Raw genomic sequence first — 24,396 nt, 5'->3', positions numbered from 1 at the left:
ATCATTATACTATTCAAATGCTAGGATTCCTATCTTTATTGCAAATGAAGGCAATAAACAGGTCCAATGTCGAAAACTAATATGACATTAATATGCTGGATTAGGCCCCATTTAATCAATGATTATTCTTTACATGTTTCATGATTGGGCCACTGGCTTGTCAGAAGATAATGATCGTTAATTCACGGTCGAAATCTAGGCTGGAACAGCTACTATACCGACACAAACCATGTCATATACGAGAAGTTGGTTGAAGGATATTTGCTATTTTTCAATAGAACATTCCTAGAAGCAGCAATGGAAGTTCCCTTTTCTTTCATTCCAAATGACGTGGCCAAACACAGACAGAGAATCTTATAAAACAGTATTTGAGAGAGCTCGAGAACAACAGAAGAGTTCGAAAATTTTCAGACTAAGATTAATGATCTGAATATAATCTATTATACCTCCTTCAGATTTTTTTCTCCGCATGTCGTACTAGGCTGCATCTCCACAACCACTCCTTCAGCATCAACAATGTCTAAGCTTCTGGTTTCGTAGAAGTTGCTAAGAGAACTTTAGAGTTCTCAGAAGACTCTAGTCTGGTTTCGTATAGTCATAATGACCTTAAACTTGACACTAGTACTAAAGCCAATATATAAGTCATCATGCAAGATTTAAAAAGGAATTCTCTTTTCTTATGGATCATCTTTTTATGTTCACCATTCTCCATCTTCTTCACAAAACAATCAATTGTGATTTTGAACCCGAATCAAAAGTGATGAAATTACTCATATCGATCACAAATCACATTTTACCATCAACATAATTGAAAAACAACGAAAAATCCAGAAAACCCTAAAACATAATATCAATTACGTGTAGGGACAGAACTATCAAGGAATTGAGAGGGACTGCGGCTAGGCATTTGATGAGTCTAAAAGAACATAAAAGTTGGGCAGCTAATTAATTTGGGCCTAGCTTGGTATCATCGACTGTCTAAAATAGGAAGGAGTCTAAAGGTCGGACCACATTGGATTAGCCCATATTTCATAATAATATATACAGTTTAATAAATGAAGAAATGTTTATTCATTAAAATTCTATTCATTTTCAACAAAGCAGCAAGGCCAAATTCGGGGCTAAATTACATAACTGACATCGTTTGTTTTTAATTTTACTTTTCTAACACCGTTCGATCAATATTTCCAAAACTAGCACCCTTTCTGTTGAGTTAGCAAAGGCGCGTCCCCGGGGACGCGCTTTACCCGTGTTTTCGCTGAGTTGGATGCCACGTGTGAAAGGCGCGTCCCCGGGGACGCGCCTTTGCCATATCAGCAGACACGTGTGGAAGGCGCATCCCGGGGACGCGCCTTCCATTAAATGTCATAAATGCCCCCATCCGTTTTTCCTAACTACCCCTCCTCCTCCCCTATATAAACTCCCTCAACCCTCACTCATTCTTCACACCAAAATCATCTTCTCCTCTCTTATATAACTCAAATTCTCCAACTATTTGAGTTTTAAATTTGTTATTAGTGGTAAGAAATTTATTTTTATGTTAGTATTTTTTAAATAGTTATTATTTTTTATATTAATATATTTATGTAAATATTATTTTTTATTAAAATAATATTTATATAATTTTATTTATTTAGAATTATTAATTTTTTTGCTAATTATATTGTTTTGTCTACAGTTATAATGGAAAACGAAATGCTGTTGCGATTGGATATTGATCATATCTCCAGACATTTTAGCGATATGGTAATATTTTTTTATAATTAATGTTAATATTTAAATTTATTTTAAAGTTATTATGAATTTATATTAATTTTTACTTTTTATAATATATATTATTTAGGATGCTGATCGTATTTTAGAAACTTTTATTAAAAATCCACGTATACCGACACCGGAACGTATTTTGCCATATTTGGCTTCTGCTGGGTTCGGGTATATTGCAACAATTATAGGCGGTTGCAAACTCGAACCTGTCCTAATTTCTGCACTGATTGAGAGGTGGAGGCCCGAGACACACACTTTTCACCTTCCATGTGGAGAGGCAACAATTACATTGGAGGATGTCTCTATACATCTGGGGCTTCCCGTCGACGGAAATATGATGTGTGGCATGGCGGATGGTGATTGGCAATCAATGTGCATTGATTATCTTGGAGCTGCTCCGCCAGAGTTTAATGGAGGTAGAATAGCTTTATCTTGGTTGAAAGCTAATTTTGAGGTTTTAAATGAAAATGCTTTAGAGGATCAAGCAAAGGCATGTGCTCGGGCATATATTCTACGAATAATTGGAGGAATATTGATGCCCGACAAATCTCGCAACCAGGTGCATTGTATGTGGTTGCGGCATCTGATCGATTTTGATGAATTTGGAAGATATAGTTGGGGTGCTGCAGTTTTGGCATTTCTCTTTAGAGAAATGTGTCGGGCGACGAATTATAAGAAAACTGCTATCGGTGGATGTCTTCTGCTTCTACAATCATGGGCGTGGTTCCGCATGCCTTTCTTATGCCCGATCGTGAATGAACCATACGTATTCCCCTTATTGTTGAGGTAATTTTCGAACTAAATTTTGATTTAAATATTTTCAATTAAATAGGGTGATATTTAGTTTATATTATATTTCATAGGTGGTCGATGAAAAGAAAGGACCATAAAAGTATACCTACTGGTTAGAGGAAATTCGTTTACTTATTGATACGAAAGCTGGGTCTGAGATATGTTTTTAAATTTGTTTAATTATTAATATTTTAATTTAAAATATTAGATATAATTAGAATATTTTATTTATTTGAATTGTATATTTATATTTCAGTTTCAGTGGATACCTTATGCGAGCGATGAAGTGAAAGCTTGCATCCCACCCCACCTTAGTGAGTCATTAGAGGTATGGATATCGGTTATACCTCTTATATGTTATGCTATTATTGAGTGGCATCCAGTTGATCGCGTGCTCCGTCAGTATGGTTGTACGCAATATATTCCTGGAGCTCCTAGAAATTTAGACGACGTGCATAACATAGATAGACGGGGAAAGAAAGATGTTAACTGGGTGGTGAGACACAAAGATTGGATTGCGCTTTGGGAGAACCGATATACACTGTTGGCCCATCGACAATATTACGCTGAAACTGGTCATATGGTTACGGATAACTATATGGACTGGTTTAATGAAAATGTGAAGCCGTTTCTACTTTCGGCGGAAGCACGAGGGGTTAACATTCCTAGGCGCCGAGAAAGACGTCAACCGTCTCAATATCATCGTCCCCCGACGCGTGGACGGAGAGAAGGCGCTACCGGTTCTGCATCAGTCCCACCACAACATCCTTATTCGTCGATGCCGCAGGGGTACATGCCCAGCCCTCCACTTCATATGCCAAGCCCACCAGTTTATATGCCATCTCCGCAGGGTTACATTCCGAGCCCGCAGGGTTACATTCCTAGCCCGCCAGGTTACATGCCTAGCCCGCCAGGTTACATGCCTAGCCCGCAGGGTTTTATACCATATGGAGGTGCATATACGACTATGTTTAATGATCCAGCATATGCTTCATATGCATCTTATTTGGCTGGTGGTGCTTCTCCGCAGACACCTCAATCTTCATCTGGATCACATACATCGATGCCAATGTTTCCACAGTTTCCACAGTTCCCGGGGAGCGGTGGGATTGTTACTAGCACTCCTCCAGGGTCGTTATTTTATACAGGCCCTTCAGCCCCTTCAGCGTCATCTACACCAAATGAAGAAAATGCTGCTGATGATGATAGTGAAGATGAGGAGACTGAAGAACAAGTTCCACGAAGAAATCCTCCACGAAATAGGCAACCACCGCCATGTGGAACTCATTCGAGAAGACGACATCGGTGATCCAGTTATATTTAATGTTATTTAAATAATTAAATTTCAGAATTTTATGTAATTTGGTTATGTTATTTAAATGTTTCATGGTTGTTACATACATATTTTTTAATGTTATTTTTTATTCACATTTAACATTAAATGTTTGATAAATGTTTTTAAAATACAAATTATATTATTCGAAATTTAAAATAAAAATAAAAATAATATTATTCAAATTTAAATTTAAAATATAAATTATAGTATTCGAAATTTAACATTAAATTTCAACTTAATATTCCAATTGTATTCGAAATTAAAAGTTATATTCCAATTATAGTTCACAATACTTAAATTGAAATTAAATTTATCCATACATATGATTTTATCATTAACATATATATTAAAACGTATACATTAAAATCAACTTATGTTGAGTTCATCGATCGACGTAATCAACCAAGAGGGGGGGTGAATTGGCAATTTATTCAATGTCACATTTCAATGCTCATTCCATACAATTTCAATGTCACAATCAACTTATCACTTCACATTTATTCAATTTATCCATAACATTTTATCTAATTTATTCAAACTTCACATAACGTTTTAATTTAAGTTATTCTTAACTTGTTGAACTTTCAAAAGAAGTTAAATTTAAGTTATTCCCCGAGGGACATGAGTGACATAATAGGGCAATGATAATATTCTCTGACGAAATAATGGAAGGCGCGCCCCCGGGAACGCGCCTTCATGTGAATAGTGAAATAATAGGTACTGATATATCTAGTTTCCCCGAGGGACATGAGTGACATAATAGGGCAATGATAATATTCTCTGACGAAATAATGGAAGGCGCGCCCCCGGGAACGCGCCTTCATGTGAATAGTGAAATAATAGGTATTGATATATCTAGTGTCCCCGATGGACATGAGTGACATAATAGGGCAATGATAATATTCTCTGACGAAATAATGGAAGGCGCGCCCCCGGGAACGCGCCTTCATGTGAATAGTGAAATAATAGGTACTGATATATCTAGTGTCCCCGAGGGACATGAGTGACATAATAGGGCAATGATAATATTCTCTGACGAAATAATAGAAGGCGCGCCCCCGGGAACGCGCCTTCATGTGAATAGTGAAATAATAGGTACTGATATATCTAGTGTCCCCGAGGGACATGAGTGACATAATAGGGCAATGATAATATTCTCTGACGAAATAATGGAAGGCGCGCCCCCGGGAACGCGCCTTCATGTGAATAGTGAAATAATAGGTACTGATATATCTAGTGTCCCGAGGGACATGAGTGACATAATAGGGCAATGATAATATTCTCTGACGAAATAATGGAAGGCGCGCCCCCGGGAACGCGCCTTCATGTGAATAGTGAAATAATAGGTACTAATATATCTAGTGTCCCCGAGGGACATGAATGACATAATAGGGCAATGATAATATTCTCTGACAAAATAATGGAAGGCGCGCCCCCGGGAACGCGCCTTCATGTGAATAGTGAACCGATTATAGACACTATTATATGCAACGTATTATAAACTTTCAAAACAAACTTCAGTTCACAATCTTTCAAATTCTCAAATTCCCAAACTCTAAATTCTCAAATTCTCTGAAAATGAGTCGTCTTTCTGCTGTTGTTTTGTATGATGGAGAAATTAAGGAAGCTGAAGAGGGGGTTATTTTTGAGTCAGATCATTATATCCCCTTAACCTTGAAGAGAAACATCACAATTGAGGAGTTAATCACAAAAATTTCGTTAAAGATTCGTGTAGCAGGCCAGAGAAGACTATCTTCACTTCAATACAGATTTCCTACTGAACTTTTTCCGCTCACGTATACATCATTTCAGCTTTCAAACGATGATGATGTTTCTATGATGGTTGATGCTCATATGGGGAGTTCACAATCTCTTATTGAAATGTATGCCACTTTTATTGAGGTTCGTGTAACTCGTGATCTCTCATATTCCTCTCACTTTGGCATTGCATATCAAACTGATCAAGTTGATAGCCCGACACAACTTATCTGTAATGATTTCACATCATTAATGGCGGATCCAACACCATATACCATGCCATCAAGTTCAATAGGAAGGCATTCATCTGCAACTGCTTATGATCTCAAACCACGTGGCTTCACCAATAATCCATATGGCAACATCTCTTCTACTTCAAGGGGCAGACATTCATCTGCCAATGTTTTCGACTTACATATGGAAATGCCAACGAGACGACAGTCTATTCACATCCCACATGATACAATGGCCTCAAGTTCAAGGGGAGGACACGCAAGAGGGAACTTATTTGACCTCAACATTGGATTATCGGAGGAACCCTCATCTCCACCAGAAGAACCTCTTCGGGAGCCAGGTGCAGATGGTGCTGAAACGGGATTATTCGTTGAACCTGACTCACCACAGTTTAACGTACATTCTGATGATGACGAGGATGACGTTCCGATAAATACAACACCAGCCGAACTTCCTGCACATATGTATGAGGCTGATTATGATGCAATGTATGAGCCTGAATTTCCAGATCTTCCTGATGTTGGCAACTATGGACTTCAATCATCAGTCAATGACGGTAATTTACATATTGGAATGGAGTTCGCATCGAAGGAGGAAGCAATGATGGCAATAAAGAGTTACAATATTCGTAACTCAGTTCAGTCCCGAGTTGATCGATCTAACACGGAGAAATATGTCTGCTACTGCGTCCAACGTCACAACGGATGTCAATGGATGGTCCGTGTATCAAAGAGGAAGAGGAAGAACAACTTATGGGAACTAACCAGATACAACGGTCCTCATACATGTTGTGCAACAGGTATAAACCAGGATCATCCCAACTTGGACTCCAACATTATTTGTCAAGCAATCATGCCCATTGTGAAGCAAAGCTCTCATATAGCTGTTGCAGTGTTGATTTCTGCTATACAGTCACAATATGGGTACACTGTCTCATATAAAAAAGCGTGGTTGGCAAAACAGAATGCCATTTGCAAACTTCATGGCGAATGGGATTCCTCTTACAACGAGCTGCCCAGTTGGTTTCATGTTGTGCAAAGACTTAATCCCGGGACAATTGTTGAGTTCGAAACTCAACATCATTACGTGAATGATCGAATGGTTCGCGATCGCTGCCAATTTTACCGAGTCTTTTGGACTTACCCTCAGTGTATTAATGCAGTCAAGTACTGTAAACCAATTGTCCAAATTGATGGTACTTTCTTGTATGGGAAATACAAGCAAGTTTTATTATTGGCTGTGGTCCAAGATGGAAACCGCAATATTCTTCCTGTTGCGTTTGCCCTCGTTCAAGGAGAAGACACTGAGTCTTGGGCTTTTTTCCTTAAAAATTTACGTTTACATGTTGTCACCAGGGAACGACTATGCATTATTTCAGACCGAGGAGCTGGGATAAAAGCAGCAATGGACTCTTTGGGTACAATGTATAGACCTCCACATGTTCAACATCGTTATTGTGTCCGTCATATTGCTGCAAACTATTACGGAAAATACAAGAAGAACGATGAACGTCAGTTAGTCGTGCGGATGGGTATGTTACTTTTTCCCAATTTTTCTATCAATTTCTTATTACTTATTTATACTTCATATTAACTATTACATATTCCTAATGGCTTAGGTTACGAACTCTTACCTCAAAGGTTTGAGTCGATGCTACAAGAGCTGTTTGACAAAAATAAGAAGGGGTGCGAGTACATTATGGACATCAGCAAATAAATGTGGACAAATGCATATGACGGGGGGTATCGCTATGGTCATATGACAACAAACTTGGCTGAAGCAATAAATTCAACCTTAAAGGGGGCGCGTCATTTACCAGTCACGGCGTTGGTCAAAACGACTTATTTTCGTTTGGGTCAACTCTTTGCAAAACTCGGTGGACAAGCTCTTACTTGGATGCAAAACGGACATATTTACCACCCAAGACTAGTAGCCGATTTACAGAAAAAAGTGGCTACATCAAATGGGATGTTAGTTACAAATTTTTCTCGCACCCGTGAATTGTTTCGTGTAACCGAAATGCCATGTCCGCTGCAAGGGATTGAAGCTAACTCTTTCAGAGTTAATCTGCAAGAGAGGTGGTGCGATTGTGGTTTCTTTCAAGCACTCAAATATCCATGCTCTCATGTCATTGCTGTTTGCTCACATTCGCATTTGGACTACAAAAATTATGTTGATCCCGTATACCAACTTTCACAAGTTTTCAAGGTATATGAATTTGAGTTTCCGCCCATAGGAAACGAAAGAGACCCAAATGAGATTCAAACTTGGCTTACAATTGTACCAGATCTATTGCTATTGAGGGACTCAGGTCGTCCAAAATCTACTAGAATACATTGTGATATGGATATTCGGGAGAAGTCAACAGAACAAAAACGATGTGGGCATTGTAGAAACATCGGGCACAATAGAAAAAAATGTCAAGCTCTGTTATCATCATATAACCGTTAACTCTTATGTAATTAAAGTTTTTAAAAGAATGTTTTTATTTCTAATAATTTAATGTTATTGCATTTATATAATTTGTCAATGTATGTACACCTAAATAATTTTTTTTAACTTTTAAATACATAAATATATTTAATATATTTATTTAATATAATATTTAATATTATTAGTTATAATTTTTTTTTAAAATATAATAATAATTCCACCTTCTAAGTAGAGAAAAATATTAAATTAAACAAATTAAAAGTTATTAAAAAATTTATGTATACGATGACACATTTCATGTTCTGATTAGAGGATTAAATTTATTAAATTAAATTTTCAATAAGACTAATTTTATAAAATATGTAAGTCTTGAAGATTAAATATGTAATTATACTAATTTATTAACTTATGCATCAATATTTTCGTTAAATATTGATATGAGATGACTATATTGATTGATAACATTTAAATAATTAACTGATAAAATTAATAGATCGATAATCAAAATCAAAATTACTCGAAACTTGATAATTCTTACATTATAATCGAAACATTTTACATAATATATTATTAATTTATAATAATAATAAAATAAACTATTATTATATAATAAAATACGTGTCTGCTGAGTTGGCAAAGGCGCGTCCCCGGGGACGCGCCTTTCACACGTGGCATCCAACTCGGGTAAAGCGCGCCCCCGGGGACGCGCCTTTGCCAACTCAGCAGAAAATGTGCTAGTTCTAGAAATATTGATCAAACGGTGTCAGAAAAATAAAATTATAATCAAACGGTGTCAGTTATTAAAAACCCCCAAATCCGGACATCCACGAAACAAAAGTTTTTAAAATTTACACTTTCTGCAATTTCTTTATTTGTAAATGAGATTGGATGTGAAAAGGCTCCTAGTGGTCTACGTCAACTAGGACCCGCCCAGGGTTGCTTGGTAAAACCAAGTTGTTGGACGACGCGTCACCTTGTCGTCTGAAATTTTAGACGCTTTATTTTTGGTAAGCAGGCCTCGTTGTCGTTGGCTGAGTTACTCTGCTCTTTTTCCAAGCGACGTGGTTCATTTCTGTGCTTTCGATTTACGACCGTCGATCCCCTTTACGTCAGAGGGGGTTTGGTTGGTTGTTGAAATTTATTAAAGTTTCCATTTTTATTTGATCGTGATCGGATAGGAAATTCTAAGTTTACACGTGGCGCTATCATGAATGACCTGGTATACACTTCATTTGCTTCTGTATGTAAGATGGACGGTCAAAGATTTAAGATAATGTGATTTGATTAAATTATTCTAATCTGGTTAATTTAATTCATAAATTTCTTTTAAAATTTAAAGATAAAGTAAAATTTAAGGTGGTCCAGCGTGGCCAGTGGTGGATTCCAAAGGATCTATTCATTGTATTTAAATTCTCACACAATTGAAATATACAAAATTCTTCTATTACTAAATTAAACGAGACACGACCACGTCAGCCCACATGACGGGTGGAATAGGTTGGACTCCTACCGGATACTCGTAGCTCGAGTTGCCGACGAACACGTGTAGTATCGATGACATCGGAATTTATAAATTGGCCAACGCGAATATCGAAGGGGCCAACTCAACAATCAACCTTGTCCCCCCGTATCTACGGTGTATTTACGTACATGGCTCCGTTTTACGACACGTGTTTGGTGACGTGGTTGTTGCCATGACACTTCATTCCCTTTTCTTCTTCATCCAGCCATGATTTTCCATTTTCCTCTGTTATAATCTGCGAATTTTGAAGGGAAAAAAAACTCATTTACTTTTGTTCGGTTTTTGAGTAAAGAAAATGCAGTCCTTTTTGCTACTTTATGCTGTGAAGTGTGAATTATTCTTTCGCTTCTAAGGAAAGGAAAATTTTCGGATTTTTCATATTTTTAAGGTACGTTGATATTGAAGTTACAGGTGCTGTTTTTTTTAAAGCTTTTTCCCCTGTTATTGATGAGTGAATGGATTATTGCGTTTTTGGTATTTAAGAAGGCTGATGAACGTGCAGGATTAGAGTTAAATTTAGTTCTGGATGTTTTGATTTGGTGACGTAATGTAGGAAAATGAATTCGATTTGAAGCTATAACGATCAATTTTTTCAATTGTTGTGAAAGTAAAATCCTTCGGCGTGCATAACATTTTCGAATCATAAATGAGATTTATAGAATTTTTTTTATTAAGAAATCCTGTTCCTTTTTATTTTTAGTAATTTTAAGCGTTCATCTGTTCATAGATCTCGTAAATTGGTGACAAGCTCTGACTACAAACGTTGGCACCGGATTACATTAGAGGACGAAAACGGAATTAGCGGTTATGGGAATATTATATTCTTTTCAAAATTGTCTTGGATTCATCTACGAAAAACCTAGTTCGTAGGGGAAAAAATGCAGAAATCTTTAACCGCGGACTCAAGGGTATTTTTGTCCTTCAGCTAACAGATTAAATCGGTGTCATGGTTTTGGTAATTTGTCTTCGTCCTCTGTGTGAGTGATAGACTGCTAGAAAGACGGTTATACCCTCATATTTTCATTTGTATGTTTTCTGGTAGTCTGAAACTCGCGTTTGTTTCTAGAGGAAGATGATGGTCATGGAATGCATCTGTCTCTGTTTTTCGTAAAAATTAATACGAAAGTAGAATGAGTGATAATATCTTCTCGCTCCATAGAATCTTATAGAAACTTTAGCTTTAAATCAAAATGATTCATATCTAATTGCAATTCAGAGACAATTTGCTTGAATGATGTTTTCCTCAGCCATTCCTATTGTCATCAAGAAATTTGCTGTCAAGCACAACTTCATGTTTCTCTTTTTGACTGCAGCAGAGAGAGAGGTAAATAAAGTTCTTGAAGTTTCAGCTTTGGTACTTGACCATGGGAAACGGCGATGAAGGGAAGTCATCTAAATCTGACAAATCATCTTCACCGTCGCCACCGGTAAGTTACTAGATTATGTCTGTATATACGTTGAATCTTGGAAAAAGTTTTAGCCTTTTATTCTAGAAAGATTTTGAATCTTGATGGTAGTCGTTGTAGAATTTGCTTGGTATTTACATGTGGAGATTAATTTTTAAAACTCATATCTGAGTATTGGTCAATCCTTTTCTCTCCACAGGATCAGAGCAATATTCATGTCTATCCCGGTTGGGCAGCTATGCAGGTTATCTTCTTTATGCATGTGCCTTGTTACCACGTCCACGTTGCTGCTTCTGTTTTTGAGGAATTTCTAATGGGGATTTTATGGTTCTCTGTTACATATTTAGGCATATTATGGTCCTCGAGTTGCCATGCCACCATATTATAATTCAGCTGTGGCATCTGGTCATGCTCCTCCCCCCTATATGTGGGGGCCAACACAGGTATTGCACATAGCTCCAATGCATTTAATAACTTCATTCAAGTTTTCGTTGAACTTCTTTATAAATAATTAGTGAATATACTAATTTGACACTTCAGCCAATTATGCCACCTTATGCAACAATCTACCCTCATGGGGGAGTTTATGTGCATCCTACAATTCCTATGGTAAGTTTGTTTCGCTAGTATCTGTTAATTAGATTATTATTTTTTTAAAAATAAAAATTTCTAGGACACCTTGTTTTGCATTTTAGATTTGAATACATAGATTATTACTCTTGTCAATATACAGTGCACATACTTTTGTATAATTCTTGTCTTTCTTACTTCCTTATGTATATTTTCTAGTTATACTGGTAATACGCATGGGTTCCTTATCTTTCCAGTATAACTAAAAACACAATTAAAAAGAAAAAGAAAATTGCATCATTCCACCCCCTTCACAGGATATCCATGGAGTGCTAAATAAAATGAAAATAGCATCATTCCATCCCCTGCCAAATTTATCATGTTATACCCTAATGCATTTGTTGTCCATTTGCTCCTGAAATCCAGGGATTGCATGGCCAAGGTGTTCCATCATCATCTGAAGTAAGGACTAAGGAGGCTCTTGTTGAATTAATCCTTTTAAACTGTTGTTATTTTTATCCTTAATTATTGTTGATGTACATGCATATTCACTGCTTCAATGAGTTAGCTTGCAAGTTGTCGACCTTTGCTTTAAGCTTTAATCTGGTGACGAATATAACCATAGCATTGTAATGCAGGCCCCTGTGGAAACACCTATAAGGTCCTCAGGAAATACAAACCAAGGTTTAATGAAGAAGCTGAAAGGATTTAATGGCCTAGCAATGTCGATAGGAAACAGTTCTGATGAGAAAGCTGAAGGTGGGGCTGAACCCCAACCGTCCCAGAGGTTTGTTAATCATTTCTGGACAAACTAGTATTATGTAGGAGTTAGCAACTTATTTGTAGGGGACTGCATGACCAAGTGAACTTGTCCCAGTTGATACATAGTTACTAATTTTTATTGTCATGTGGACAGTGTGCAGATTGAATGTTCCACCGATGATAGTGATGGGAATACAACTGGGGTGAGATCTCATTTCTATCTGTATAACCTCTTTTCCAAAAACCTTTTTGTTTCTTTTAGAAGCTATTTTATTTGAATAATGCATTAAAACAATTATAAGGGTCCAAATGCTGAAGTTTATTTTTGTCATTGCATATCATCTGTCAGGCAGATCAAACAAGACAGAAACGAAGCAGGGAGGGAACACCAACCATTGGTATGATCCCATTCTTTACCAAATTTATTGTTGATGTCTAATAGAGTTTACCTGAAGCACAAAGTTTTAACCAAATTTAGAAACATTATCATTTTTTACATATTAATAGGAAATCCCATTAGAGATATGAAGACTCACTTCTGGGAAATTGTATGTGGGTACTTAGACTCATGAGCATTGACCTCGATTTGCATTAGTTTTTCTTTTGGTTTCTGAAGGCGCAACTTGTGTTAGGAAAATGAAAAGAATGAGATTTAAATTATTGAATCGAGACATACTTGGTCTGGCTTTCATTTCTAGAGGTTTAGGCATATTGATTATGGCCGCTGTGTTAGCAGGTGGAGAAGGGAATAATGAAGCAAGGTCTAAACCAGATGTTATGCAGGAGGTGACTGCAACCATTTCTCCTATACCGGTTGGACCTGTGCTTTCTCCTGGCATGACCACAGCTTTGGAGCTTAGGAACCCTTACACCATGAATGCTAAGTCCAGTCCTATGAGCGTACCTGGCATAATGCCATCCGAAGTCTGGATGCAGGTAATGTGTCTGAATGGACCTCCAGTATATCTGTTCTTTATATCCTTCCTTTCGAAGCTTTGCTTTTTAGCTTTCCTATAATTTGAATTGTTTTCTTCTTTTCGGTGACGGTTTGTTTAACTAGAATGAGCGGGAGCTGAAACGGGATAGAAGGAAACAGTCTAATAGAGAATCAGCTAGAAGATCAAGGTTGAGGAAGCAGGTATAAGAAATATATCTTGTTTTTTATCTGCTTAAAAATATACAATGCTTTCATTGAGCCTCTTTACCATATATGAACTATGACAGTGGAATGATCTGAAACTAACGCACTCCATTCTTTTATAGGCCGAGACAGAAGAGCTGGCCCGTAAAGTTGAATCCTTGACCGCAGAGAATGCAACAATTAGATCTGAAATAATTCAACTAACCGAAAAATCCGAGAAACTAAGGCTAGAAAATGCTACATTAGTGGTACGGACGTTTACCCTTTTTGTACTTCATTTTCCTGTCAACGCCAATCTTTATTGTAATGAATTGTGAAGCCTTTTGCAATACAGGTGGGATTGAAAACCGCTGAACGAGGATACGCAGAGGAGATTAACATGAATAAGAAAGAGGACAAAGATGGTGAAATGTACGTGAAAAAGTCGAACTCCGGTGCCAAGCTACGGCAACTCTTGGATCCGAGTCCAAGAGCCGATGCCGTGGCAGCTTGATGAACAAGGATCCCAAGTTATTTTTTAGATTAAATTTGAGGAACCGCGTGGCTTTGGCATGTAATTCATAACCCCAAAACTACTGCTAACAGCTATAGCAGAGGGAGGAATTAGTGTTTGTTAGGATTGAAACTATGCTTTGGACGGTTGTTCTTTTGGCAGAACTGATGTTTGTATTTTTTTATTTAGAAATCAGAGTGGTGAGAAAGCTTAGAAGAAAATGTAGTGTATATTACCGAGAAATTAGATTTTCGATTAGGGAAGGGTCTTGGAAACCGTCAAATATGTAAATCTCTGGTGATTATGATTTATGAAGAATTTTAATGACTGTCTGATGTGTGAAAGGAGAAGAAAAAAATGATGTATTGTTGGACCTCCATTTACATTTTTTGGCACGAATGAATAAATGGTACTTTGTAATGAAATAATTATTGTAACTAAATAATTACATATAATAAAAAGAAAAATAGCCGCCATCCAAAGTAGATACAACACGTTATCCAATTAGTGTTTGATGATGTATCAATGGATATTAAGCCTGCAATCAAAGCCGTACAATCCATCAATTATAAAATAAAATAGCATTTTCATATTTACTAAAGTTCAATTTTGATTTTAATCCTTCTATTATGCTAAAACTTCCTTACTTTAATTTAACTAATTTCATTCATACCTCTACTTCTATAATAATATAATTAAATGTAACTATTAACATGATTTTGTGTATTTTCTTAAATAATCTTAAACATTCAGCTAATATATAAATTTATAGCTACACTACATGGTGATCTCCCGTTATTGAATACTGTGAATGGTGGAACCGTGGAAGTTAGGCGTTCACAGTGGAGGCTAGGCGTGTAGTTTAGTTTTCCTTAATAAAAAATAAATAAATTTCATATCACATTTACTTTATTATTGAACGAAAAAAATATGACGAATAATATTATCAATTTAAATATATTAATAACATTTTTAAAAATAACTAAATTTTATGTTAAGCTTTACGTTTTAATAAATAATAAGGGGACTGAAATCAGAATTAAAACATATATTTTCAGTTGGATTAAAACTTTTGAAATGATTAATGTTGTCTTATTTACCATTTTAACATGTTGATGACGCATCTTGGCATGTCTCCACCATCAAGATGTTTCACGGTGATTCCGTCGCACTTAACAGCCACCGCCATCTTTCCAATCTTCAAACCCGCCACACCCAGCCCAATTTTCGTCCGAGCCTCCACGTTCACCGGCAACATCTTGATTCTGTGCCCCGTCTGGAGCCTGTTCCCGACATCGTCAGCCACCAGCATGTTACTCGCCTTTGTCTCCACTTTCAAACAGGTCGTGCTCTGTTTCACCATAGTAAAACCGGTCACCGCCGTCGTTCCCGCCGCAGTCTCATCTCCACCCTCTCCGAAACTAACGTCAAACTCGGTGTCGCCGTAATAGTACGTCATCTTTAAGATCGGGTTCTTCACTTCGAGTCTCGTCTTCGTCACGGCGTCGAGGTAGGTTCCGTCGGGTTTTTTGGTGACGTTAAACTGTGACAACCGAATTGACTGGACGTGAAAGACGGGGAATTTCGGGTCGAACAAGATGTAGAAAACCATGCAGCCGGCGACGACGAGGAGAATCAAAACCGATAAGAAAATGCAGAGCGAACAACAACAAGCACGGCTAAATCTACTCCCTTCCCTTTGATGGAAAGATGGTGGCAGTAAAGGCCTTCGCGGCGGCAGTCTGAACCCGGACTGTGCCGCCGGGAAGTTTGGGTCTCTAAATCCCGGTGGCTTTTGGAGAACCGGTTTCAATGGAGTTTCAGCCATTACTTGTTTTCTTTTGCAACTGAGTGAGAGGAATTAAAAACACTTACAATTAATGAAGCTTTGGTTTTCGAGAATCTAGCATTAAATTGATGAACATGAATGGATGATGATTTTATTACCGGATTAGTGTGTTTCATTCATTTTGTCTTTTGTCCGAAGGTGTGTGGTGTTGGGTGGAAGGGCATATTCTTCCACATGGGACCGGAGCTTCCCTCTGGCTCTCGTCGCCGTTATCCGCTACCTTGTCGTTTCCACAGATTCCATCGACACCTCACTCTATTTTCCTTTTTTTTCTTCTTCTCATTTTTGCATCATTAGAACTTTAATTATTGTTTTGGTACTTGTATCATATTAAATTCTGAAATGTAACACTCTTATTAAAAATAGAGATAATAATAAATTATTTTATAAATTTTAAAAGTTAAGTGGTCAAACTAAACTTAATTCTTTAAGATTTTAAGTTCAAATATCGTAAATATCAAAAGTGTAAACGTTCAATATCAAATTGTATGTTTTTGAATTAATTCTATCTTATAATTACCTTAAAGAGAAAATAACAATAATATAATACTCATTTCTCATAAGCTATTCAATTTCAATGCAACCAATCGAACAACATTCATTTAATAATTAATACCTACTTATCCAAAAAAAAAACATTCATTTAATACCTACCTTCTTGAATCTATTCCTCGTGGCGGCCACCGGTAAATGAATTGTTAACAGATCTGCAGCTAACATAACCGACTGTGTATAAACAAACAAAAGTTATTATACATAAAAAAAATCGACCACTTTTGGTACTCCGATTTCTACCGTAATTACCAGAAGCTAAAATACAATAAACAATATTAGCCTGAGATTCCGGTTGTATTTTGGACAGGCACTGACAGGGACCTCACCATGCTATCCCTGCCTTTTGAGACTGAATCCGTGATTCAGTTCATGGCCATTTCTTTTTCGATCTCTTCCGGCTAACCGTCAATATCTCGTCGTAGAATGAAAGAAAGCTACCTCATCAGAAGAAAACAATAATTTTCATTTGAATGAATGTTTAACAAACAATTTTTTGTGATGGAAGAAGATCAATTGACCTTTGTTACAACTAATCCCTATCGTGTCATACGGTTCAGCTGAAAAATATCTTATCAAATACCTACTGCTGTAATAAATGAAATATTAACAAATTATTTTCCTTTTATAGGAGAATCGCAAAAGAATTACATACTTCAGAACAAAGATGTTGATCATCGTGAATCTGTTTTACGATCAACTGGAACATTGACAAGGCTCTCTGGATCTGAACTAATTGTTGGCGCCATATCCACGAGCACAGTCGGAGGGGCAAAGTACATATGTAGTGACATCATACAAATAATGATTCCCAAGAAAAGCTGCAAGAATGCCATTAAATAAATAAATCCAAGGTTAGACAATTGCAAAACAAAACTGGCTGCACAACAGAGAGAGAACATTTAAATGTTTTTCAGTGACCATGAAAATCAAAGCCCAACGGAACATAAATTTAGGGCCTACATCCAGGTTGGAACACTAATCTAAAATAACACACCTAGACATAAAAATAATGGCTGGATATTTTGTTCTATAACACAGCAAGGAAGCCTACCTGAAGCGTTGGCTTGAAACTGAAGAGGAACATGGATAGAACCATCGTCAATAGCATGGCCATCGATGTGGAATATACCTAAAAGAATAAGTAAAAACAAATAGTGGTCAGAGAAATTTGGGAGGGGGGAGGGAGGATGAATTCAAAATCCAAAATTTCAATAAATATTTAGTTAAGAAAAATTAGCAACATAAAATATATCGAGAATTCACCAAGTTCAAACATAAAAAACACAAGATCTATCATGAAATGACAATCACCCTACACATATGACATAACAACTAGCAGAATCAAAAAATAGCTAAAAAGAAGGTACCTTGACTATATTGTCAGCATATTTCATTAACCACGAAACCAACAGCCCCGTAGAACCCAGATTCAGCACAACCATCCAAGTTATGATGCTGTACCCATTAAACAGCCGTTGCCACCAAGGTCCTTTCTCAAATCCACCCCTAAAATCATCCATTACCAGCCATGCCATATTGAAAATTGCACCAAACCTGGAAGAGCAACATCAAATCATAATAAATCAACCAATGACTATACCAATCACTTTAAATGGCTTGGACTTTGTAATATATTGATTGTGACCATATAATAAAAAAATGGTAAGAGAAAATGATAATTTGTACTCATAAAAGTATTTTCTGCAACTAACATGGCAAACATATTGAAAAAACAAAGAGGGAACCTACGTGTATAACAATATATTCTGCCAGTATAAGCTGTCGTTGTTCTTCTTCATCAGGAACTCTGTATAAACACCAGCCAATGCCGAAAGACAAGCTGACAAAATTCCTAGCATGTATCCTTGAATTGGTGCTGAGAAGAGGGAGTCACATGAAGCCTCTCCGCATCCTTTGACCTTGATAAGATGGATAATTTAAACTATATAGTTCACTGAATTGTTAACAGAAAAGAGTTTGCACCAAGAGAAAAACAAGAAGATTTAAAGGATTCTAGGAGAAAGACTGCTTCAAGAGCATAAGCATATGTGATTGGTCCTAACAAGATACAACAACTTCCTATAAAGAAATATTGCATTCCTAACTAGTTGTTGCTCTCTCTCCGCTTTTCTTTCCTTTCCTATAACTTTTGGAATGAAACAAAGCATTTTATTCATTATACTAGTTGCAAAGAAGATTATCATATTAACTAGTTCTTCCAACTTATTTCGTATGTGATTTCTCTATATTTATTCCAAATCTAGCAAACCATTGACTGATTTCTCTCATGGGATTCAAGTTTTGACAGACTAATTTTTCAACAGTCAAAAAACCATTGATCTGGCATCAAAGTGTAACTAGTTTTCTTGTACAATAACTGTCTGTGACGCTTTAACCAGCCATAAACTTTTCGTTCATCACAAATCAGTGTAGCACAAATCACAATACAAAAACATAATTGGTTTAGTTAGGAATGTATAGTACCTGACTCGTGGTAGTTCCAACAGCCAATAGAACGATAGCCATCCACTGTAGATTAGAGAGCTTCTTCTTAAGAAACAACCTAAATCAATAAACAACAGCAACTACTAATTCATGAGAACAACATTGACGACAAATCCAGTTACGCACTAACAAAAAGCAAGCTCAAAATTCAAATACAGAAATTAAGAGTAGAGTGTAGCACACCTGAACAAAATTCCAGTAGTGACAATCTTCAAATTGCCCATTATCTGATACGTCGATGTGTCGACGTATGTAAGAGTTGCAAATTGGACATTGTTATGGATCAAGTAAACGACAGAAGGAATGGGGAACAATCGAACGGTCTTCCAATCCGTTGTCATTTTCGGCGGAGGCGATTTCTTAGGCTCTCTCCATAGAAAAACACTAGATACTATAAGCTGTAACAAAAGACAACTTTATATAAAAATCAACATTCCATTTTTAGATCTAAATTAAGAAAGTTCAGTGGAAATGATAAAAAAAATACCTTAAAAACCTCAGCAAGGAAAGGGATAGTGGCGTAATCGTATTTATATTTGCCATTGGTTTGCGATAAAGTTGTTAAGATCCCCTACAAAAACATAAGAACAAATACAGATCTAATCATAATTTTAGGGTTTGAGGTAATTTTTTTTTTTAAAAAAAGAAAAAACTGACCTGAGAACTGGTGAGGACGGTGAGAAGAGAAGCTACTAAGCACCACTTCATTTTCACTTCTTCCGAACCGCGAGAGTGTAAGCAGCAGAACCACTGTCAGCTAGTTGAAGAGAGCGACTAGTACAGAGACGGGGCCGTTCGAGGTACCCAGCACTCCAGTTGACACAAGGGTAAAACGTCGTCGGACTAGCCCAACACTGTTTTAATTCTTATTATCATAAACGAATCGTTTTGGATCCCGAACCCAATCGAAGCCCAGAAAATTGCTTTTCTTGGTTGGGCAATTATGACCCCTTCCGCCCTTTTGTGTGTCATAACAATTCAATTATTGTGGTTAATGTATTAATTTACTTGTAATTATCTAATTATGAACTTAGTTCATGTTTTCAGAGGTTTAACCTATCTACTTATAGGATTGAGTAACAAAATCGAAAACAAAATTAATTATGTGATTTAATTTAATTTAATTTCTTATTTTAAATTTTGATTTTAATTCAATTTAACATGAAATTTTATAATTCTTTTTACAATATTTAAATTTAACTAAATTACATTTGATATATTTTATCATTATTTTTAATCGGTTTTAAGTTTGTTTTCCATGTATAGTCTATGTGCAGCCATGCAGGTCTTATGTCTATAAAGCAAGCCTTCTTTGACCAAAATATTTCTCTCTTTTTAGAATAATAAAAAGAATTCTTACTTCTTCCTTCAAACTTGGTACAGTATTTTAGAATAATCTCTGGAAATTATAGGATAAACTATATCAATGGTCACCTAATTATTATCTCTTTTCATTTTGACCATCATTTTTTAAATTTTATCAATCAAGTCATGCAATTATTTAAATGCATTTAATCAAGCAACATGTCATTAACATTTAATGAAATTGCTAAAGTGATAGTTGATAAAATTGGTATAATTACGTATATGATCCTCAATATTTATACTTTCTATTAATTTAGTCATCATTTAAATTCAATGTAATAAATTTAATCTCCAATTAGGTGTTGACACATGTCACTACATGGTTGGAAGATTTTTCTAATTTTAATTTATTCAATTTAATATTTTACCTTCCAATGAGGTGGTGACATGTGTCACCACCTAAATAGAAGAAAAATTAGTTAAAGACAGAGACACTAGCAGAGAGATTAACTTGGGACAAGGAGGTTAATATTTGCACACCTGAACCACTCGGCCTATACTAACACTTTGTAACATTTTACATCTTATTTTATATATTCTATAGATACTGATAATAGAAAAAGGGAAGTTAAAATGCAATCCTTCGGATTCGAACCGATGAGACTACGCCAAAATGTAAGCAATATTACCACTGGGCCAAATAATAAATTAACATATTTTACAACATTTTTATATATTCTTAAATGTCATTAATGGTAAAAAAATAATTGAATGCAATATTTAAAATAAAAAACAAATTTATAATTTATTTTTTATAATTATATATATAATCATTAAATTGATTACTTTTAACTTAATTATTAATTTAAATTTATACTAAAAATAAATTATAACTTAATTTATTTTTAATGAATTTAGGATATAAATCTATTATTAGTTCTTTTCATTATTGAGACCGTATATGGATGTTTTATATCTCGAGGAGTATGCATGAACATTTTTTCTCCTCCTGATTTTAAGAATAGATAGCACGCTTATCATTTATATATAATATTTTTTATTTTATTTTTCTTATATATATTAAATTACAAGAGTGTTCGAGTATAGAATTAAATTGATATCTTTTTTATTGTACTACAAACAGATAAATTGTGTAGAGCAACTCAGAAAAACAAATTTTAGATTGTTTTAAAAAAGAAAAGAACAATTATAAATTATAAATTATAAATTAAAATATAAAAATTATAAATGTATTTTTATTTTCAATTCTCGTATTCAATTATTTTTGTCATTAACAATATTTAAGAATATATGAAACAGTTATAAAATATGTTAAAATATATTTTTTTACCTAGTGGTCAGATTTCTTATATCTTTTATTAGTCTCCTCCGTTCAAGTCCCCCAAATAACATTTACAAACGGAGACCAACCTCCTAGTACCAACTTTGAACACCTTCGGTAGTAGTGTTAAAGTAAAAGTTTGGGTATCCCTGAAGAATGTTCCTATTTCTATTTGGAGTGTGAAGCTCTTCAATGAAATTGGTAGTCTGTGGGGCAGAGTTATTCGGATCGATAAAGGAACTTTGGATCGTGATAGGTTCGACATAGCCAAGGTGTTGTTGGAAGTTCAGTTCGGCTCTTTTATTCATGATAATCTGTCTATTATTCTCAATGGTCGCCGTTATTCCATTACAATACATACGGAAGTGCACGAGGAGGAGAGAGCTTTCATTGATGGAATTATGTTGGATGGTGGAGTGTTTCGTGCTGAAGAAGGCGATGAAACTTCTTTTCCATTCTTCGAGGTTGAGCGTGATTCTGGCGTTGGTCTCGAATGAGGTTTGATTGGGCATGAACAGATCGTGTCGAGTAGACAGAGGAGTGTATTGAACTCTGGGTTCTTGGGTGGCGGTCTGGTGCATGCTGATGCCAACGTGGAAGGTACAGGGGTATATGAAAAAGGGTGGCATGATGTCCCCATTATTTCTAATAGTGGGCCTCTGGAGCATCTCATCCTTGATGAGAGTGTTGGGCTTATCTCTCTAAATAGGGAGTCGGATCTTGTTAGGCCGACCCATTCTTTTTCCAACAGCTCTAAACTTTTAGAGGTGCCTATTGATGAGGTTTCTTCCCTTAATCTTTTGGGTGTGGTAAATTATTCTGTTAATTGTAATAACAGGTCGGTGAATGGCAAGAAGATAAATCATGTTCCTCAAAATTCCTTGGCTGGTAAGCCTCATTATCTTCGATCAAAAGGGGTGAAAGGTGCCAGCTAAGAATTTCCAAGAGAATTAGCAATGTAAAAAGGAAAAAGCCTGGTTTCAAGGGTTGTGCCGAATATCAAAATGTTAGTAATAGCGGTGTTCAGATTGGATTCCAAGGCGGGGAGCCCGAATATGGAAAGGAAAGCGATGCCTTTGAAGCGGCGCAGACTCTTACTGTTGCTGATGCCTTGGGCGTGGAATTTACAGGGCTGAGGGAGGTTGTGTTGCAGAGGCTAGAAGCGATCTAAGGGGTGAGTTTTTTTTCTGTGTTTTCAGTGTTTCTGTTTGTGTTTGTCCCGGTGGGAGATTATTGTTTTCATAGTTACTAGTTTAGCTGCTTTATCCTGGAATGTCAGGGGGTTAAGGAAATAAGAGAAATTTAGAGAACTTCATAGGGTTATTGATTCGAATAAGATTAATTTGATTTTACTTCAAGAGACTAAGGTTGCTGAATTGAGTGGTTTTATGAGAAGAAGATTAATAGGGCATTTCGATAAAGAGATAGCCTTTGTTCCTGCTGTTGGGGCTTCGGGGGGCCTGATTTCTATGTGGGATAGTAATGTAATCGTTGTTAGTAGCCTTTTAGAGTTCAGAAGAGTGTTAGCTATTAAAGGGACTTTAGTTGCGTCTAACAGACAGATTGGGATTTTGAATGTCTACGGGCCGAACGTTCAAGGCGAAAGACGAGATTTTTTCGCGCTATTGAAAGCTATCATTTCTGATTGGAGCATTCCGGTGATAGTAGGAGGTGATTTTAATTGTGTTAGGCAGAAGTATGAAAGAATTTGGGTTCAGGATCAAAGGTCTGCGTCTAGGTTATTCGAAGATTTTATTTCTGACAGTAATTTGATCGAGGTTCCTAATCAGGGCAGTTTGTTCACTTGGTTTAGGGGTGGCGGGTTAGTTGGTGCTAGTAGGCTCGACAGGTTTTTGTTATCCCCTGAATTATTCAGTTGTTATCATCATTTGGTGCAATGCTCTTTGCCTCGTAGTTTATCGAACCACAAACTGATTATCCAAAAAGAAAAGTCATTAAACAAGGTTTTTAGACCTTTCAAATGGTTTAATTATTGGGTCGATGATTCGATTTTGGTCGATATAATTAAATTGTTAAGTGAAGTTAACAAAGGCATCGGTATCAACAAATTTTTACTATTGACGAAGAACTTGACAAAGGAGAGAGCGAGAGAAGTCAGAGCTTTGAAAGTTGATTATGTAGAAGAGATTAGCATAAATATTGATTTGTTAGAAGAAAAGTGGTTGTCCGACCCATGTAATAGTCACTTGCAGCAGGAGATTTCTTCGTCAAAGGCTAACATGTGGGTTGTTGCAAGGAAGGTTGAAAGATAATGGCTTCAAAAATCTAGGCTCAAGTGGTTTAAGGAGGGGGATAAAAATACAAAATTCTTCCATCTCACAGCTGTTTCAAGGGGTCGTAAAAATCAGATTTCCAAGCTGAAGTCTCAGAATGTGATTTTCAAGAATCAGGCGAGCATCAAGCAAGCGTTTGTCAACTATTTTTCTGTCGGTTACAATGAGGTCAAAACGATTCCTCTAAAGAAATTTGACATCCCTCTAAAGAGAATTAACTCTGCCTCTAGGAGGTTTTTGGAGAGTTTTTTTTCAGAAGAGGAGGTTTGGCTTTCTGTTATATCGTCAGATGGCTCAAGAGCGTCAGGTCCCGATGGTTTTAGTCTGGACTT

General features: G+C 36.2%; 3 protein-coding genes across 7 annotated transcripts; 1 reads left to right on the top strand and 2 right to left on the bottom strand.

The window, feature by feature from the left end:
• The first annotated feature begins 10,058 nt into the window (after positions 1 to 10,058).
• On the top strand, positions 10,059 to 14,520 carry LOC120127440 (G-box-binding factor 3-like). 5 transcript variants are annotated; one of them, XM_039145348.1, is made up of 13 exons: positions 10,062 to 10,230; positions 11,156 to 11,269; positions 11,448 to 11,492; positions 11,596 to 11,691; positions 11,789 to 11,857; positions 12,245 to 12,280; positions 12,457 to 12,605; positions 12,735 to 12,783; positions 12,930 to 12,978; positions 13,314 to 13,516; positions 13,641 to 13,718; positions 13,844 to 13,969; positions 14,056 to 14,520. In XM_039145348.1, exons 2-13 carry the CDS (start codon positions 11,207 to 11,209, stop codon positions 14,212 to 14,214), a joined length of 1,122 nt encoding a protein of 373 aa, XP_039001279.1. In that variant the 5' UTR covers positions 10,062 to 10,230; positions 11,156 to 11,206; the 3' UTR covers positions 14,215 to 14,520. The 5 variants fall into 5 exon arrangements, with proteins under 5 accessions (XP_039001282.1, XP_039001279.1, XP_039001283.1 ...); XM_039145352.1 differs by having other exon boundaries at positions 10,063 to 10,230; positions 13,317 to 13,516; XM_039145349.1 differs by lacking the exon at positions 12,245 to 12,280 and having other exon boundaries at positions 10,063 to 10,230.
• Positions 14,521 to 15,310: 790 nt separating this feature from the next.
• On the bottom strand, positions 15,311 to 16,068 carry LOC120127323. Its single transcript, XM_039145247.1, has one exon. It carries the CDS (start codon positions 16,040 to 16,042, stop codon positions 15,311 to 15,313), a length of 732 nt encoding a protein of 243 aa, XP_039001178.1. The 5' UTR covers positions 16,043 to 16,068.
• A 1,050-nt stretch (positions 16,069 to 17,118) lies between these two features.
• Positions 17,119 to 19,966, bottom strand: LOC120127441 (CMP-sialic acid transporter 1-like). The gene is made up of 8 exons (XM_039145353.1): positions 19,781 to 19,966; positions 19,611 to 19,694; positions 19,307 to 19,521; positions 19,103 to 19,181; positions 18,368 to 18,537; positions 17,986 to 18,172; positions 17,670 to 17,747; positions 17,119 to 17,436 (listed from the first exon to the last, which is right to left on the bottom strand). The coding sequence occupies exons 1-8, from the start codon at positions 19,829 to 19,831 to the stop codon at positions 17,290 to 17,292; spliced, it is 1,011 nt and encodes a 336-aa protein (XP_039001284.1). The 5' UTR covers positions 19,832 to 19,966; the 3' UTR covers positions 17,119 to 17,289.
• Positions 19,967 to 24,396: the final 4,430 nt, after the last annotated feature.

Source organism: Hibiscus syriacus, unplaced genomic scaffold (genome assembly GCF_006381635.1).
Source record: "Hibiscus syriacus cultivar Baekdansim isolate YM2019G1 unplaced genomic scaffold, ASM638163v2 tig00110467_pilon, whole genome shotgun sequence".
In the NCBI taxonomy this organism is placed as follows: Eukaryota; Viridiplantae; Streptophyta; class Magnoliopsida; order Malvales; family Malvaceae; genus Hibiscus; species Hibiscus syriacus.
This window is presented reverse-complemented; position numbering and strand designations above follow the sequence as displayed.

Coding starts and splice junctions, on each gene's coding strand:
- LOC120127440 (XM_039145348.1), top strand. CDS start 11,207: ATGGGAAACGGCGATGAAGGGAAGTCATCTAAATCTGACAAATCATCT. Junction 12,281..12,456: donor GTGTTCCATCATCATCTGAA/GTAAGGACTAAG, acceptor ATTGTAATGCAG/GCCCCTGTGGAAACACCTAT. Junction 13,517..13,640: donor CATCCGAAGTCTGGATGCAG/GTAATGTGTCTG, acceptor TTGTTTAACTAG/AATGAGCGGGAGCTGAAACG.
- LOC120127323 (XM_039145247.1), bottom strand. CDS start 16,042: ATGGCTGAAACTCCATTGAAACCGGTTCTCCAAAAGCCACCGGGATTT.
- LOC120127441 (XM_039145353.1), bottom strand. CDS start 19,831: ATGAAGTGGTGCTTAGTAGCTTCTCTTCTCACCGTCCTCACCAGTTCT. Junction 19,522..19,610: donor TCCTTGCTGAGGTTTTTAAG/GTATTTTTTTTA, acceptor CTTTTGTTACAG/CTTATAGTATCTAGTGTTTT. Junction 18,538..19,102: donor TTGGAACTACCACGAGTCAG/GTACTATACATT, acceptor CATCTTATCAAG/GTCAAAGGATGCGGAGAGGC.